The sequence below is a fragment of the Poecilia formosa genome, unplaced genomic scaffold (assembly GCF_000485575.1).
Source record: "Poecilia formosa unplaced genomic scaffold, Poecilia_formosa-5.1.2 Scaffold183, whole genome shotgun sequence".
NCBI lineage: Eukaryota > Metazoa > Chordata > Actinopteri > Cyprinodontiformes > Poeciliidae > Poecilia > Poecilia formosa.
The window spans coordinates 1,105,667-1,118,333 of NW_006800122.1; the positions used below are offsets into that span (position 1 = coordinate 1,105,667).

Genomic DNA, 12,667 nt, shown 5'->3' on the forward strand with positions numbered 1-12,667 from the left:
CATTTGCATCAGCTGACCATACGTGCTGAAGGGAAAATAATAAAATAAATAAATAAATAAATACTTGTAGCATTGATCATTTGTGCAGATCTGGTCCAGCTGATGCTCTGCTGTTTAGCCTCCGGTGAGCCTTCTGACCTAATTTCATCCCCCATCTCGCCGCTGCTCAGAGGCCCCGCCCATCTGCTCGACCTGGAGCGGGGTGCGTTCGTTTTACTCATCCGGATTTGGAGGATAAACTGGAAGGGTCAAAATTATTNTTTGGCCCCAATTTAGCTCTATAAGCTTTTGTTGTATGTAATTGTTGAATTAAAGGTTAACAGTAAAGTTTGAAAGTGGTATGTTTTGACCTAGAAGGAGACTGGACTTAAGAAGCATCCGACACTGACCTCTTCGTTGCACGTCTAGTTTTGATTCGTGACATGAAGAATAACTACACTGGATGCTGCAGTGCAGCCAACACTGACAGCTCAGTAAACAGAAAATCTACTTTTTGCCATCTTCTTCCATTTAGTACAGTGTTTTCACAACTAAATGGTACAATATAGGCAAATATAAAGAATAATGTTGTTAATCAGCTGGCTATTAGTTTAATAGTCTCATTTACTGTGTCTATAAACTTGTCTGACAAGCTAAAACAAATCAGTAAACTGATGCAAAGTGAAGTTATATGTATATAACTTGTATATAATGTATATAATGCAATGTATATAACATTGGTTAAATGTGTCATAAGTGTTTTTATGAAAAGCCAAACTATTTCTACTTTGTTTTTATTCTTGCATGCTGCAGCACTTTATCTTTATCCATTATCTTATCCATTATCTTGCCCATCAAAGTTACTGGACAATGTGTATTGAGTGTTCTTGTCAATATAACTAATCAGACGTTGACTTGCTGTGTAGATTAACCAATCAGATGTTAGCGTTGGTTTAAAGAGTCTCGCTGATTATTTTATTTTGCGAGTTTTGGAACAGGAATCATTTAATACTTGTATGCAGAAATAATTATATTTGATGGATTTCACATTTAAATATTTGGATGTGTATTTACTATTACTCTAACATTAAAATGGGTATAAATATAGTTATTTAGACATTTTTTGTTTTCCAGTATTTTGATAATGCCACAAGTAAAAAAAAAAAAAAGTTAATTATATAGTGACAATTTAAGAACTAGATATATCTTTGTTTTTGTGTCTGTTTTGTTTTTTAAATTTGATTTCTCAGTAATTTGAACAAAAAAAAAATCTACTTGTGATTTGTTGAGTAGTAGATTATTTTAACTATCCAGTACTCTAATCTGACAGTATGTTTTTTTTTTTTTTTCTTCGTCTTATTCTTGGCAGCCATGAATGTTGTTCAATCATTTCCAAAATAAACCATCAGTTAAAATTTCAGGTTTATGGTTTTAATCTATTAACTTCCAGTTTTTTTTTTCCCAATTTAAAATGGTATCTTAAATCACAAAAAGACATTTTAGTTGTTTTTAAGCTAAAAGGCTCAACGATTATAAACAGCTTTATTTGTTTTCAAATGTTAGACTTGTGATCAAGATGATGAGGAGGTGGAGATCGCTGTGGACAACGCAGCCTTCATGGACGAGTTCTTCTCTCAGGTCAGGTTTTACGCTCTCGGTTGTTGTCGTGCAGGGACCTAACCTCTCTTACATATTTTTTAAAATTTTGTTAATTGTGACTCGTCTGTTTGCAGATTGAAGACATCAGGAACAGTATTGATAAAATTGACGAGAACGTGGCTGAAGTCAGAAAGCTTTACTCGGTCATCCTGTCGGCTCCCACGTCGGATCAGAGTGAGACATCTCACCTTTCACTGATTTACTGTATTTGTCTGCCCTGTTTTTTTTTTGTTTGTTTGTTTTTTTATACAAGCTGTTTGAACCTGGTTCACAAAAATAAGGTTACTGTAGTTTTTTTTCCGATTTGTGGTTTTTGTTCTGAATTGAACTCTGTTACAATCTGAGCAGAAGATGACAGAATATGAAATATTTCAGAAAATATCAAGCATTTTCATTTTCTCTGCATACATAATCTTTAAAAAAAAAAACTTCATTTCTATCTGAACAGCCCTGGTTTAAGACTAATTTTTTTCTTCTCTTCAGAAACGCAGGATGACTTGGAATCAATCACCAATGACATAAAGAAGATGGCCAACAATGCAAGAAACAAACTCAAGAGTAAGTCTGGCAGTGACAATCACACTTTCTCTCGTCACAATGAGTCAAACCTTTCCTGATTTTTATCCAAAATGTTGGATGACGTGTTTATGACGTGAATTTGAACGTTGCTTTTTTTTCCAGCCATTGAGAGAAATCTGGAGTCGGAGCAGCAGCAGGAGAGGGTGTCGGCTGATATGCGGATACGTAAATCGCAGGTAAATTGTGCACAGGATGAAGAATTTTCAGACTTAAAATAGTTACTTATAAAGCTTTTAAATAGGGCTTTTTAATTTCAAATTAAATTGTTTCATAGGGTTTAGTTTAGTCAAATATTCCAGCATATAAAGGTAGACTCCCACCCCCTGAAAAGTAAACAATGTGCAGCTGTTTCCAGGATGTTGAGAAAGGTTTGTGATCATAATTTGCATCTATTCTGTCCTCCCAGCATGCAGTGCTGTCCAGGAAGTTTGTTGAGGTCATGACAAAGTATAATGAAGCGCAGGTGGACTTCCGGGAGAGGAGTAAAGGACGTATCCAGAGACAACTTGAGATAAGTAAGTTGCACCTAGATGCGCAGAAAAAAAGTGTAGAATAATCCCATAATAATCTGTGTTTTTCACTTTGCTCTGTCCAGCTGGACAAGCGAAGACGGACGAAGAGCTGGAGGAGATGTTGGAAAGTGGAAATGCTGCCGTTTTCACTGCTGGGGTGAGTGTGTCTTGTGTGTAAATGAGCAATTATGGCCACTGTTTTAACACCTTTCTATTGTCATGTGATTAAACTGCAAATAAAATTGGTTTTGCAGTTTAAAAAAAAAAGCCAATTATTTGCTAATTTTTAGGTTTCTGATGTTTGGATAAAAGGAACTTTGTCTTTCTTGTTCAGATTCTAGAAAATATTTTCTATTCAAAATATCTTCATTTAAGAGATCATAATGCCAAGCTGGATGATGTTTTACATATTTAATAACCACATCGTAAAGATTCGAGGAAAGGAGTCATGCTTGTTTGTGACGTCTCAGCAAACAGATGAAGCAGCGGTTTCTAGGGAGGCTTCTAGAAAGAAACGGAGTGACCGGGAACACCGAATCATGCAGCTTCGACTGCATGTGTCACTGATAAAATGAGAACATGTTGCACTTCAGCTTCTGTTCAAGCTTTTTGATAAAGAGGAGCTTGTTTTCGGCTCGACTGAGGAGGAATTTCTTGTTCAAGGACACAGAGTTCAGTTTAGGCTTCCCTGATGTGCAAAGACTGGGACAAACCACACCTAAATTATTACTATATCTTATTCCTATAATGTAAATGCACACCTGAGGTTCTCAGTAATTCATATGAAACTGTCAAACAATTGCAATAACAACAATAACTGGGAAATTACAGGAACTTTTTAGGATCTTAAAAAGCAACACAAGAACTGTTATGCTTATCAATTTAAAACATTTGGAAATTTATTTTGATATTGACATTCAAGAAAAAAAAAAAACTTGGATTCACACTTGATGACTAGATGTTGATGTTTTATTTGCTGTCTGTTTTGAGCCTGCGTGGTAACAGTGAACTGCTCGTCTTTGCAGATTGTGGACTCTGGGATCTCAAAACAGGCTCTGAGTGAGATTGAATCCAGGCATAAAGACATCGTCCGTCTGGAAAGTAGCATCAAAGAGCTGCACGACATGTTTGTAGACATCGCCATGCTGGTGGAGAGCCAGGTACTCTCCTCTGGATATCACCTTCTTGTCGTTTCATTCAAATCCATCCATCCGTTCTTTCAGCTCATCTTTACCGTGTCTTAGGAATCAGTCATGTCTGTCTCTGTGTTTTTCTCTTTCTTCCTCTGCTGTTCTATGACTGTCGTTCTGCATCCGTCTGTCTGTCTTTTTTCCAGCTCCATGCTTTTCTTACACCTGTCCTCCGCCACCACCGCCTTCATCTCATTCCCTCCATGGAACCTTAATACATGTAGTAAGATATGAACCAAGCATCATTCACACCTATTTCATCACAGACAAGGTTTTAAGACATTTAGCAACTATCATAATTAAACTACTAGAGTATGACCAACTGTTTTGTGCTGCTTACACCGCCATGCTTTCTGAGGGAAATGGTTGTTTGAGGTAAGCACTCTTTGTGTTGCTTCTGTTTTTTCCCCTTTTATTTATGTTCACTTTTGGAATTTGAAAAGATTTTGCTCTCGAATAAATAAATAGCCGACATTACCACTTGCTTCTAAAGGGATATGAACTTAAAATCCCCAATAAATACTTTGAATTACTTCAGTTTCAATTAAATTTCAAATAGTACTATGCAGTCCCCTTAATTTGATGTGTTTCCTTTAGAAAAAGCCATTTAAAGAAACCAGTAAGCTGCATTGAGTCACTTGCTTTGCAGCAAACCGTCCCTCCTGAGCCAACATGTAGCGACGGAGGACGGTTGATTGCGTAACATCATTCATTTGGCATGCATGTGGTAACAGTGAAAATGAAAGACTCTTTAGATGCCATCACTACCACATTCAGATCCATCCACCTCAGTATTACTTCCTGATTTTTTTTTTCTATGCAGATTGGCAATCAGATGAGTAGGAATGTAGCTTATGAAACTGGTGTGTAATCACACTTTACAAAGTTAGAATGTTTTTTTTTTTCTAAAAGTAGCAGAGAGCATAATGCATAATAAATACAACAGTAATATTTATTTTGCTTGTATTTTATTGACATATTAATTCTAAGCAGCACATGCACAATTTGATCTTCATAACATTGAGCTCTTTTTTTGTCATCTAAATAAAAGACAAGGTTGTGAATTAACCTTGTCTCAATGACATGATGCACTTAGAAAATGTTTAATCACCACCTTTTGCTGCAAAAGGTGGTGATTTTACTTTTGGAAGCTCTCATTGTTTGCTATAAATTGAATTGGAAAAAAAAGAATTACCTGATTTCAATCTGCAGTGCATCACTAAAGATCCATCCAACGCATTAATTATACCTTTCAAGTTATAAGTAATCGTTTTCATAAAAGGAATAAATTCGTTGGAGTTAATGAGCTCGATCCGCCTCGCACTGAGGCAGTTGTTTGTATGAGTATAATGAGTTTTACAGGCTTTTATCTGCCATGATGTCGGTTATTTTTAAATCCTGATGCTTCCTGCAGAAATTCAGTCTTTAACATAAATGTTTTTTTTTTTTGCTGTTCTCTTCACAACAGCAGTGTTTAAAAACTCTTTGCCTCTCTCTGTGCTTGTGCTTGTGCATGCACACACACATACCTGCTGCCAGTTTTGAGCAAGCTCTTCATCGGTGGCAACATGTTTTAGCTCGCTCTTCAAGAGGAGATGTTTCAGGTTTGAGATTAGACTGCTGTCGATTTCAGCTGTAGTCTTTCACATCTGTATTTGGGCATATGCAGCATGATCTTGCTTTGCAGAACTCTAAAAACATTTTGATCTTTCATCACAAAAAAAGAACAAAAAAAAAGAACAAAAAAAAACTGAAGCCTCACAGTTTGCAAAACACAGACGTGTCAATGCCAAAACTTGTGACCACACGTTTGCTTGATAGATATTAAAATGCATGTTCCTGTGTTTTTTTGTTTTTGTTTTGTTTTTCTCAGGGGGAAATAGTAGACAACATAGAGCAGAATGTATCCCAGTCGGTGGATCACATTATTCAAGCGAAGGAGCAGACCAAAAAAGCCGTAAGGTACCAGACCAAGGCCCGCAAGGTAAAAAAGTGTTTTGCAATGTATCGCACAAATATGACCTCTTCCTGTTGCTGCTTCTTTTTTTTTTTTTTTTAAATTTCAGTCACTCTGGCACTTTTGCCCAGTTTAGCACATTTCATCCGCTTTGCATGCTCTGCATATCGCTCTTCTAATTGCCTCACTGCCATTACCACTCACACACAACCGTTAGAATAATGTGTAAGCTCTCTGCATGCTTCCTCCTCTCTGCCGTCACTCGTTTCCGTCTGCTGCCGCCTCCGGCTGCGTGCCCGTCAGGGCGGGATGATTGACAGGATTGAGAGCAACATGGACCAGTCGGTGGGCTTTGTGGAGAGAGCTGTTGCAGATACTAAGAAAGCTGCCAAGTTCCAGCAAGAGGCTCGCCGTGTGAGTGGCTGTGGTCAAGAACTGCAACTCCGGCTTCCTAAAAGCACCCGAAACATTTGAGCTTATTAACGAGAGGCGTCGACTTGTTAAAAAACGTCAAATAAAAGCATTCGATCTCCACGAGCATCAAAGTAAAATAGTATATTTCAAATCTGCATCAAAACGTCATGGTAACCGGTTTCTGGCCCTCATATCTAGCAAACTTTACTGTCAGCAAGAAGATATTTTAAGTTTTTAAGGTGTATTTTATGTTTATTTGCAAAACTAGAGATTGAATTAAAAGTGCACCCATTGCATGTGAAACATAAATTTTCCTTAATCAAGTTATCTTCATATTGAAATCGAGCTGCAGCTGCATAAAAATATTTTTGTCTAGTTTATTTATCAGTTTTTTCTTATAATAAAACTGCATTAGATTAGCATGCTGTTTATTTCAGTCGTATACCAACGTTAATGAGCAGCACAACTAAACCTAGAAGCTCTGACTGAAAAAATCAGTTTGATGTAGTTTAGTTTTACTAGTGTTGAACCTTTATTTCTTTTTAAATTAAACAGTTTTCTACAGTTGCTAAAATCATACATCAATTTCCACAAATAAACTATTTTCCAAATTGTCAGCCATTTATTTCTGTTCATTAATAAAACAACTCATTTCAATCAGTAGAGGCATCTTAAAAAAATAAGTGTATCGACTTTTCAAACACCAGTTAAATCTGATATGATTCCCAGACTAAAGCAAATATAGATGATTAAGAAATTAAGTTAGTACCACTAAACTACAAGAAACTGCCTGTTGACTAAACGAACACCTCAGTGCTTTTGGGAAGCCACATTAATTTCATGAGTGAGATCTGTGACGACCCCTGACCCTCCTCTGTGATTTATTACCAACTCTGTGGATCCCTGTGATAAAACCGCTGCTGTGACCCGTCCTCCACCCATGACCAGAACCAAGACGATCCTCCTCCCACCCACTGAAACACACACTGCCACTCACACACACACTGCCACTCACACACACTGCTTGGTTTCTCTTTTCTCTTTTTCCCGCCTTTTCGTTTTTAACCTTGCTGATGTTTTTGAATGTGACTAAAGTGCTTGTCTGTTGATGCTGAAGATATTGTTTGCTTTTACCAGCACAAGCATTCGTGTAGGTGAAAATAACTGTTCAGATTTTTTTTTTTTTTCGCAACTTCCAGCTACGTGGCGATTTGTCTGCTTTTTTTTGTTTGTTTTTAAGTAATTTTCCAACTGAGATTTGGATCTGATCAGAATGTGTGTACTTGGTTATTCCCAACAGAAAACTGTGATTATAGTGGTTGTTGTGGTGATCTTACTGGCATTGCTAGCTCTCATAATTGGGCTGGCAGTGGGATTGAAAAAATGAGGAACTGTTTGACTAAAAGAAGAGATGTTGGTGAGTAATTTTGGAGAAAATCTTCAGTGTAGTGCTGTAACAAGTGGGAATGAAGCATGCTTTGGCAAAGCGGTTTCTTTTAGACTTGAATGAGTGTGTTTTCCGTCTGTCCTGGGAGCTCATTTGTTGTGTGTGTGTGTGTGTGTGTGTGTGTGTGTGTGTGTGTGTTGGCATTTCTGGACTCTGTCAAATAACTTGGTGTTAGTGGTGAGTTGGTTTGATCTGCGGGGGATTTAAACGCTCCTGCTCTCTGTCACTAACTCTCCCGTCGTCGTGTCTCTGTCTCTCCCCTTCTGTAGAAGATGATCTTCATCGGTGTGTGCTGTGCTGTGGTTGTAGTCGTCATCCTCATTATCATCCTCACTCAGACACTATGATAGGACCGCCGGACCCCTACCATCGCCGTCATGTGTTTTCTTCACCCAGATCGTCCATTTTGTTTCATCATCTGCTCAAAAAACAACAAAAAAACAACTGATGCAAATTCCTGTGTATGGATCAGTGCTGCTGGTGTTTAAAAAAAAAAAAAAAAAGGGAAGATGATCTTTTGCGACTTCTTCAGTTCTGGACAATCTACGGATGCTCTGATGAGGAAATGAGAACTGAAATGCGGCTCAGTACCTGCTTACACCTCTGTGGAAGCAACAAAAAGGGAACTGGGAAAATAACTGACTGTTTCCTCATCACTCCTCCATCTCCGAACAACTCATTGTTTTTAACATTTGATGCCAAAATGGCACCCCTGTGTGTGTTTGTCCTAAGCTCTTCTTTAAACCATGCAGGAGCAAACACACACACGCACATACAAACCCCAGATCCACTCTTCTTGCCTTAATGAGCCTTGACACATATTACTACTTTAAAAGCTACTGAATGTTTGCTCCTCCAGGTTATGGTTGTTTTTAGAGAGTTCCAGCACTTTCACTGTTAAAAATATTGAATTAAGCTACGGTTTACGTAATTATGTTGTAAATAATAGAAGTCATGTTTGTGCACTGTTGACAGTCTTGTAAGAAAATGTTCCTTTTTCAGATATGAAGGACGACATATTTCAGCAACATTTGAAAGAAAAGGGCAACAAGTTATCCATTGTCTTGAGACGGTGCCTTAAATTTAATCTTGGCAGATAGAGTGTAATAGAAACTGTTAATGTGCTACCAAAGAGTTTGCAGAGACTGGAATTAACACTAGTAAATATTTTTTTTGATTTAACAAGTTTTTACATATAAAAGGGACAACTAAATCATGAGGAAAGTAACAACTCCTTTTAGGTGTATTAAGTGATTGTTTCCACCGTAAACGTACGGCTAAGCTACCAGTTTATGAAGTGTATCCATTCATTTTCCTGTTAGAATGATGTGCAGAGCCATTTTTTCTTCATGTTTATAAAATTATTTTGTCACCAGATAATTTACAAAACACTTTGATGATCATTTTTATTTATATATGCATGAATTGAAATGAAAAGGTAACATCATGGAGCTTCTATTTTAATTTAAAATATTGTATAATGCGGTGAACTTCATAAGCTGGTAGTTAAGTTGAATGTTTATTGGTCACCATTATTTTTCTCTGTAGATAATATTCCAGACTGACAGTTTACAAAACATTACATTGGCTTTAGGACTTACAGTAAAGAAGGTGGTTGTGTGCATATGAAGGCGAGATGTCATTTCAGTCAGTCAACAGGAGCCAAAGCATTTTTTTTTTTTACAAGATTCTGTGTCTTTACACTTTCAGGAAATACTTGAAATCAGCGTCCAGCATGATTTTTTTGTGGCCATGCAGGTCACCGAAGGAAGAGCGGGGAAAATTAAAGCTTGTTGCACATTTCTTATGTCAAATATTTCAAAAGAATTAAAGATTTGTTAGTTTTTTTTCTTAAGTCTGACTGTTTGTGCTGCTGTTTCTGAGTCTCAACCTAAAATATACAATGAGTAGTCAGACATATATTGGGATTTCATATAAGAATTCAAGTCAAAGTAAAACATATTTGTAAAATTAAAGCAAAATAGTGCATGATTAAAAAAAACAACAAAACCCTGGAAACTATGATTTGCATTTATTTTCAACCTCCCAGAATCAACACAGTAAGTATTTGAAGGTATGTTTCTACCAGCTTTGCACATCTACAGACTCTAATTTTTGTTCATTCTTTACAAAATATATCAACCTTGTTTGGATTTAGGTCTTGGCTTTGACAAGGCCAGTCTGACACAGATATGCTCTGATCAAAACCACTTCCCTTGTAGCTGTGGCTCGGTGTTCAGAGTAGATTTCCTGCTGGTAGGAGAAGCTCCGCTCCAGTTTCAAATCTTTTGCAGCATCTAACTTTATATTTTATAACCTCCATCTTTCCATGAACTTTGACCAGCTTCTGATAATTGTTGATGCCACCAATCTTAATCACCACGCAGTTTTGACCAAAAGTTTGGCCTTTCTTCCACATTTTACATCACCCTTAAAGTTTCAGTATTCCTAGACTGTCAGTTAAACTCTGTGGCTATTTTGTGGAAAGTTTGCACTTGTGCTATTCTTATAATTTATTTAATGATGGATTGTGCAATGCTGTCGGCCTTCATATTACACACAGGTGACCTCTGTTGGTGTATTCGAGAAGGCAACTGGTTGCAGTTTTTTAAGGGCTTAAGACTTTTGTTTTGTAAAAAAATAAAGTATACTCTTCGTTTGCATTTGTGCACCACTCTGTGTTGATTCACCACGTGAAATCCCAATAAATTGCACTGAAGCTTGTTGATAAAATTTTTAAACGCTAACAGGACGTGAATACTTCTGCAAGCCACTGTAGCTGCATGTGAATAGTTTTGATGACTGTGTTGTGGAGAAGATGTGTGAAAGTGTTTTCTCTTGACCGCTGTGTTAAAGTACAGTTTTCAAAGACTTGATATGCGGAAGTGAAGGTAAGTTGCATCACCTATCTTCTATAGCATACAGATACACACACCGTAATCTGGCCCTTCCTTCCCCTTTGCTGCATCATTTCCTCTAACCAACTCCCCTAGATATGCAAACACTTGTATTTTGTTTCTTCTTTAACTTTCTTGTGTGTATTGTAACTCTCCAGAAAAAGATGATGATTACATTGTGCTGTGCCATCATTGGGATCGTTGGGTTCTCCTATCTCTACAGTTTCTTCTCATAAAAGATTTTGTGCAGGTGAAACATCAGTCTGTGATCATTTTTACTATTTACATGGTGCTTTGAATGTTTAACCTCTCTTCTTCTGTCTTTGTGTTCTTCCTAGGAATAGAGATCTCCAGGAGAAAACCTTTTTTTTTCCTGTGGTTCTTACCCAGTTTCTGTCATTTAAATTTGTAGATTAAATTTAAGCCACTCTCAAATAAAAAAAAGAAAAATAACCACTGCTTTCTTACCCTTTCTCCCTTCCCCTCTGAGTCTCAATTGAATATCTGTTCTTGCTGTATAAAGTGTTTGAAAACGTGTTATAAATGTGTGGATTTTTCTCAGTCTGCCTCCACTTAGACAGATGGCTCAACATGTGACTGTTAATCTTCACGCATCGCTCTGTTCAGCTTTAGTCCAGCGCCTCCTGGTGGTTCTCTGAACAAATAACCATTGTGAACATTGTATTTATGAAGAAGTGACTGGGAATGTCATCTAAACTTTACAAAATTTTGGGTTTTCTCTGCCTACACTATAAAATGTTTGAAGCAGATCTGCGTTATTATATCATTTGTGTGTTATAAATGTGATTTTTGTGTGTATGAGTCCATGCTGCTTAAAAAAGCTTGTTAACTCTATAAAGCCTGTTATGTAATAAAAGGAAATCTACAGTGAACCAAGAACCGTGCATGCCTCAGTCCTTCAGTGAACCATTTGCATCAGCTGACCATACGTGCTGAAGGGAAAATAATAAAATAAATAAATAAATAAATACTTGTAGCATTGATCATTTGTGCAGATCTGGTCCAGCTGATGCTCTGCTGTTTAGCCTCCGGTGAGCCTTCTGACCTAATTTCATCCCCCATCTCGCCGCTGCTCAGAGGCCCCGCCCATCTGCTCGACCTGGAGCGGGGTGCGTTCGTTTTACTCATCCGGATTTGGAGGATAAACTGGAAGGGTCAAAATTATTAAAAAATGTTAAATGTCCTTTTTCAGAGAATAAAAAAGACAAACTTTTTTAAAAAGTAAATGCAAAAGAGTACTCAGGGTTGCTTTGTGAATTTCATAAGTGAGAGTCCTAACTGTTTATATTAAACAGTAAATTTGGAATAAAATTTAAAGGTTTGATTCTGTAATCTTCAGAAATACAGAAGATGTAATGATTTACTCATTTATAAAAGAGTGTCCAATATTAAAAGATCATGCAAGGAGATTAAAACTGTGAATTTTTTTTGTTTGTTTTTTGGTAAATTCTATGATTATTTTCCCCCCATTTGTCAGAGTAATATTTCAGTCATGTAAATCTCGAAACATTTCCGATATCAAACTGATTTCTGAACGTTTTTTTTAAAAAATATAATGTGTTTGTATACATTTATTCATTTATTTTAATCTACTTTCTTTGTATTTTGTTAATATATTTTTTCAGTAAATTACATTATGCGTTTTGACGCAGCTAATTTCTCAGATTAAAACTATCGTTAGAAAATAACAATTTTTAAGTCTGTATTGTTTTCATTACATCCACCATTATTAAAAATGTTTTATGATGGTTAGATTTTTAAATTTAGTATTTTAATTTGCTGTAAATCGAAACTCGTCAAATGATATATAGTTTTTGTTTGTTTTTCTTTCTTTTGTTTGTTACTTTCTAATCAAAATTACTGTCGAATCTGATCCGGACGTCAATGAAACGAAGTAACCTATCCGTCAGCCGGTGAATAAATAAAACACTCCTGTATGTTAATGTATTGTAATAGCTTTTTAAATAGCACCTGCTGTGTCCAATGACGGAAGCTCATGCTAATCTCCAGTC

The 12,667-nt window shown here is 36.6% G+C and overlaps 1 protein-coding gene across 1 annotated transcript; it reads left to right on the forward strand.

Annotated features, from left to right (window-relative positions):
* Positions 1 to 422: 422 nt before the first annotated feature.
* LOC103147530 (syntaxin-3-like) lies at positions 423 to 9,731 on the forward strand. Its single transcript, XM_007565912.2, has 10 exons — positions 423 to 473; positions 1,543 to 1,617; positions 1,713 to 1,812; positions 2,122 to 2,196; positions 2,320 to 2,393; positions 2,624 to 2,732; positions 2,813 to 2,886; positions 3,755 to 3,889; positions 5,793 to 5,903; positions 8,007 to 9,731. Exons 1-10 carry the CDS (start codon positions 423 to 425, stop codon positions 8,082 to 8,084), a joined length of 882 nt encoding a protein of 293 aa, XP_007565974.1. The 3' UTR covers positions 8,085 to 9,731.
* Positions 9,732 to 12,667: the final 2,936 nt, after the last annotated feature.